Source organism: Balaenoptera musculus, chromosome 11, assembly GCF_009873245.2.
Source record: "Balaenoptera musculus isolate JJ_BM4_2016_0621 chromosome 11, mBalMus1.pri.v3, whole genome shotgun sequence".
Taxonomy (NCBI): Eukaryota; Metazoa; Chordata; class Mammalia; order Artiodactyla; family Balaenopteridae; genus Balaenoptera; species Balaenoptera musculus.
The window spans coordinates 24,291,502-24,296,974 of record NC_045795.1 but is presented as its reverse complement, the minus strand read 5'-3'; the positions used below and the strand labels follow the sequence as shown (position 1 = coordinate 24,296,974).

The 5,473-nt window shown below is 42.4% G+C and overlaps 1 protein-coding gene across 1 annotated transcript; it reads right to left on the bottom strand.

The window, feature by feature from the left end:
• Positions 1 to 272: 272 nt before the first annotated feature.
• Positions 273 to 5,010, bottom strand: LOC118903824 (HLA class II histocompatibility antigen, DR alpha chain). Its single transcript, XM_036869281.1, has 5 exons — positions 4,838 to 5,010; positions 2,545 to 2,790; positions 1,819 to 2,100; positions 1,355 to 1,520; positions 273 to 682 (listed from the first exon to the last, which is right to left on the bottom strand). The coding sequence occupies exons 1-4, from the start codon at positions 4,914 to 4,916 to the stop codon at positions 1,366 to 1,368; spliced, it is 762 nt and encodes a 253-aa protein (XP_036725176.1). The 5' UTR covers positions 4,917 to 5,010; the 3' UTR covers positions 273 to 682; positions 1,355 to 1,365.
• Between the last annotated feature and the right edge of the window lie 463 nt (positions 5,011 to 5,473).

Genomic DNA, 5,473 nt, shown 5'->3' with positions numbered 1-5,473 from the left:
TTGGAGGCTTAAGAATCCAAACCAGATTATGAACGTGTTGCTAAGTCATCTCTCAACAAATAAACCCTACTCTAGGGTTTTCTATATAAGGACCAGACCACAGCAACTGGATTGCTGGCAGATCCTCTGAATGGACTTGGGTCCTAATAAACCGGACTATTTCTGATTAACTACAGAGCCTATAAGATACATTCAGCGTTCAGACATTTCAGGATGAAAGGATCACATATACTCCCCAGCCACCATGAAGAATTGGCTCAGATACCAAAAACTCCACTTAAGACCCACTCAAAGTTTATTGTATTCAGAAAAATCACAATTGCAGTCAGAAGAAACTCCAAATAATAAGTATACAAGAGATAGCCCATAGAACATTCAAAAAGTTCCATAGCAGAGAAAGGATCCTATGGGCTCTATTCCAAAGGCATTACATAGTGATAATAAAAAGACAGTGGAAAACGGAGGGAAAGCCAATACAAGAAGGAGCAATAGACAGGGAATAACTAGACATTAGAATTTGGAGATTGTAGAAGGCGTCTTTACTCTTAGAGTAGCTAAAGTGTTGGGAAGTGCTGAAGGATGGTTGTCATCACTGAGGTGAACAATTGGGGTACTGCCGGGTTTGTAGAGCTACTAAAGCAGAAATATCTTCATCGATCTTCTCTTTAACGAAGTCCATTACCTGTAGCAGGACACACACAGTTACTATAGAGTTTAAGATGAATATTTTGAGCTCTTACCTTCAGATTCCTTCCTCATCACCTTTAATCCTTTGACTTTGGAACAGTCTCTTAGTATTTGTGTGACCTCTTGTAAATACAACCTTTCCAACCTTCCAAGTAAGCACGAATGAGCAGACCATGCTTTACTTTCTCTTAGACCTTCTGACACTATTTTTCAGAATGGAGGGGTAAAAACAGGCTTTGGCCTCCAAGAGATTTCCACTTCATACAATGAATCTACCCTAAACCCCAAAGAGTGAAGCTCTGGAAATGCTTCAGAACAGATATCCTGCTCAGGAAATATAAGCCAGGAGGAGTCTTAATCTTGAAGTTGACTTTCCCAGATCACAGGACTCAGTATTCTAATGTGAAACAATTATTTTAGGTACTGGAGATAAGTTCTAAGACAGGAGGTGTGGTTTTAGGGGCACATGTATGGAAAGGAACGTAGGACTGTGAGGCTTTGGAGTATCAGATGACGGCAATGTCTGATTTTGTCCAGCAAAGATAAATCAAGGGCCATGACTTTTGCACTTGTTTTCCCTTAAAGGCATCACATGTCCTTTCCCTCACTCTGTTTCCTTCCTCTGGATCATTCCATATATGTCTTCCTCTGACCACAGCAAACCCACCTGCAGGTGCCTCACAGAGGCCCGCGGTGTTCAACAGTGTTGCCTTTGCGCACGCCCTTGATGATGAAAATGGTCCCAACAATGATGCCCACCAGAGCCACAATCAGGCCCAGGGCACACACCGCGTTCTCTGTGGTCTCTGGGAGGGGGGTTGGAGCTTCATACTCTGGGGAAAAATAAATCAGAGTACAGAATAATGCATGTGGTAGGGAGCAGCACTTAGGACCAAATATAGGGTACTTAGTCAAAAGAATATTTTTTCATCAACTAAATAAGAGGAAGACAGGATGACGCATTAAGGGAATTACAGATTAGAAGTGGGGAAAGCTGAGCAATGGGAGACCAGGAACAGGCATTGGAGCAGTTGTTATGAAACAGTTAGGGGACTTGTGGCCCCAAAGGGCCAGACGCATGCATCACAGGAGGAAACCATAAAATACAGGAGATTGAAGGATGGTTCTTACCCCAGTGCTTGAGAAGTGGCTCCTCCAAACCCCAGTGCTCCACCTTGCAGTCATAGACATCCTCGGTTGAGGGCACGAAGGGGAGGTAGTGAAACTTGCGGAAAAGGTGGTCATTCCTGGGCAGGAAGACTGTCTCTGACACTCCTGTGGTGACAGGTTTGCCATTTTGAAGCCACGTGACATTGATCGCTGGTGGAGAAAACTTGTCGATGAAACAGATGAGGATGTTGGGCTCTCCCTCTTCCACAGGGGTGTTTGAGAGCACAGTCACTTCTGGAGGTACTGGGGGACAGGTGACAGAAATTAGCTTTCCCTGCTTAGTCCTGCCCTTCTCCCTCCCACCAAGGCTGAAAAAGCAGTTGAAATTGTGCCCTGAGAATCTGTGTCATGGTCTCAGATACCCAGCTCTAATACCCTCCCCCATGAACGGGAACCAACATTGAGGTGTAAAGATACCCAAGGACCTCATTCCTGACTCCCCCAGCATGGATTCAGGGCAATGACTTTATGAGAGACTGTGGATGCTAGAGACGAGATGTGAGCACATCAAGAAAGGAACAAACTCATAAAGTTCTTGGGCTGGTGGCATGAGAATTTGGAGCTTGCATATGGCAAGAACAGGTCCCTGGGAGGGAAAGGCAGTCATAGTAACATAACACAAAGAGCTGAAGTATCTATCTAAAGCTACAATTCCCAAGTCTAGGAGTGCAGCAGAGAGAGAGGTACCATTGGTGTTTGGGGTGTGGTTGGAGCGCTTTATCATGATGTCCAGGTTGGCTTTTCCCACAGCAATATTGGCCAATGCACCCTGAGCCTGAAAGCTGGCAAAATTTCCAAATTCTTTAAGCCGCCACACTGTCTCCTTCCTTTCCAAATCCACGTGGAAAATCTCATCACCATCAAAGTCAAACATAAACTCGCCTGACTGGTCAGGGACCAGAGAGAATTCAGCCTGGATGATCACATGATCCTCTGAAAAGACAAGAAAGGGAATTAGGGTGGGAACCAGGAGAGAGTGTTGAAGAAGAACCCAGGATGTGAGACACACAAATGTGGGCAGGGGTAGTGGAAAGAGAGGGCCAAGTGGAAAGGAGGAGTGATGGAGAGTAGGGATGAGTGGGAAGATGAGGCCTGGGTGAAGGACATTCGTGTTCAACAGAGCTGGGAGTGGACAAGCAAAGGTTCAATTTAGAGAGTGTGGATTGAGGAAATGAGCTCTGAAAAACTAGAGTCTCGTGAAGCTTTTGTTTGACTCCATGTTACTGCCTGAGAAATGATTCCCTCTTTAGAATTTCAGCAGTAGCCCCTAAAAGAGAAATGTTCTCTCACTCTCTTGACCTAGGAATTAAATAATTTAAGCCAGAATCCCAGGGCATGTCTCAGAGCACCATAACTCTAAGAAGAGAGAAACAATGTTTAAAAGGTTGGGTTTGAACTCTGGAATCAAATTAAATCTCGAATTCTCATTCAGCTACCTAGTGATCTTGAGTACATTACTTTATCTATTTATATGTAGTTTTCCCATTATATTCCACTGTGGTTTTGCTTCTATGTTGGGTTTGTTTTTAAGATGAAATGAGACTAGTTTTAAGTAATTTCTTAGTATATCATCGGGATTACAACAAGTACTTTAGCATCAGAAACTGCTTTATGTTTAAGGGCCAGACCCATGGAATATATGACTGGAGATTGTGGTACCCAAATAATTAAGTTTGAGACCTTGTAGCATTGTAGAGCACTCACTTTCCTGTATCCACACCCACACCCTGCATCCCTCTGAGGGAAGTATTATATTTGGATTGACCTCACCAACGTTCCCTTGCATCTTAAAGATCTTTAGATTGAGACTGTCATTAAGGGACATATTCTATTATGGTTGATAGTGAGAATAATCTACACCAAGGGAATAATGGACTTGAAATAAGAAAGCTACAGTTGAAGAGTAGGCTGCCTCTGTGGTGCATGTAAATGAGCAGCGGGTTTTAAAATCCAACTGTATATTGATAAACCTAGGGATTTATCTAGCATTTGCAGCTACACACACACACACACACACACACACACACACACACACACACACACACTCTAACTTCCTCTTTTAGCTCCAAGGGAAGCTATCTTTCCTGGAAGGCATCCTTGTATGTGGCTCTTTCTGGGCAATAGAAACCTACACTGTCATCATGGGTCTTGGAGCTAGGTTATTACTTTACCTATTTCCAGTCTACCTGCCACCTTCTTTGGGGGGCACTCTGGGCGAAGAATGTTTTTTCACAATACACCTTCACAACGGCACAATATTTGCTCTGGAGATGGTAGAGAGTAATATCAGACACTTCACTTCCTTACTCATTTTTCTACCCTCTTAAGAATATTACTAAGTTACAGTGACCAAAGATCCTTTTAAGATCCACTGTAATTGGGGTTATCACCGTCCCAAGAGACAGTAAATTAAATGCAATTCATATCAGCATGCCTGCCCTTCCCCCTCCCTTGGGTGAATGGTTGCTTTTTGGTGATTTTCCTTTCTAGTGATCTTTAGTATAATGTCTGTGCTCCAAATAGGCTGACAGAATTGACAGGCCAAAAGATAGCTACCGTGGCAAAAATAGTTAAGAACAGGTGTCAAGAAATCTCATATTTTTTTCTGACTTAATCCTCATGAAATTACATGAGGTTTTTAATTTTTACTAATTTTCCAGGAATGAAAAGTTAAAGAGCAGAAACGTATCTTGTTAATGCCTGTCAGAAAATATTTCCCTGAAAGTTTGGCTTATATCAAAGTCAATAGTATTAATCAGTATACAATTCAGTTTTGCTTCTCTAATCTAAATTTTACTTCAATTGCTGGTGAGCAGAGAACTCTTCTAACTACAATTTATTATAATGTTAGAGTTAGACCCAGAAAATACCTGTCACTCTTCTTTTTCACTCCAAAGATTGTCTTTCAAATGTCCACAATTCACTTCTCCGATGCTCTCAGAACTTATTTATCCCTACTTTTGATTCTTTCAGCACTTACCTGTGATAGCCCATGATTCCTGAAGGCTTATCAGAACAGTGATGAAAAATCCTGGTATTGGGACTCCAATTATGGCCATTTTCTTTTTAAGCGTCTCGATGAGGGTCAGTAGAGCTCAAGGTGGGTCACAACAGACTGGAATACAAGTAAAGAGAATGTAGGGTGTCAGAGTCTGACTGATTAAAATTTAGAATCAGTTGAGCTGCAGCCAATCAGAAAAATCGTTTGAGATGACACTGCTGTTGCTAAGGGAAGGACTTTTGCAAAGGGTCCAGGAAAGGTGATGCTTTGTTCATTAGATGAAAAGGAACTTCTTAATCAATCAAACAAACTCACAACCAAACAAAAAGAACAAAAAAATCGAGTTTTCAAGAATGATGGGCAATCACTCAGAGACTCTTCCATCCCAATCCAAGTGCCAGAAATGGATCTGCCTGAAGCACATTAGTGAGAATAGAATCAATGGAAATATCCTAAGATGAGAGTTAATGGCAGATCATGTCTCTGTGCTGTGACAGCCGGGGAATTTATTTAAGGGACAGTAGTTCATCTCAAAAGAAGGTAAATGGTCAGGCTATGAGGAATGCCTGAATCTTGGCAGTGTCGGGTGACAGAGCTGCCCTTAAGGCACCTCTT

Excerpts from the sequence above, each read along its gene's own strand:
- LOC118903824 (XM_036869281.1), bottom strand. The coding sequence starts at position 4,916 with ATGGCCATAATTGGAGTCCCAATACCAGGATTTTTCATCACTGTTCTG. Across the intron at positions 2,101-2,544 it reads CCACACCCCAAACACCAATG|TACCTCCAGAAGTGACTGTG; the intron begins GTACCTCTCTCT and ends CCTGTCCCCCAG. Across the intron at positions 1,521-1,818 it reads GCCACTTCTCAAGCACTGGG|AGTATGAAGCTCCAACCCCC; the intron begins GTAAGAACCATC and ends ATTTTTCCCCAG.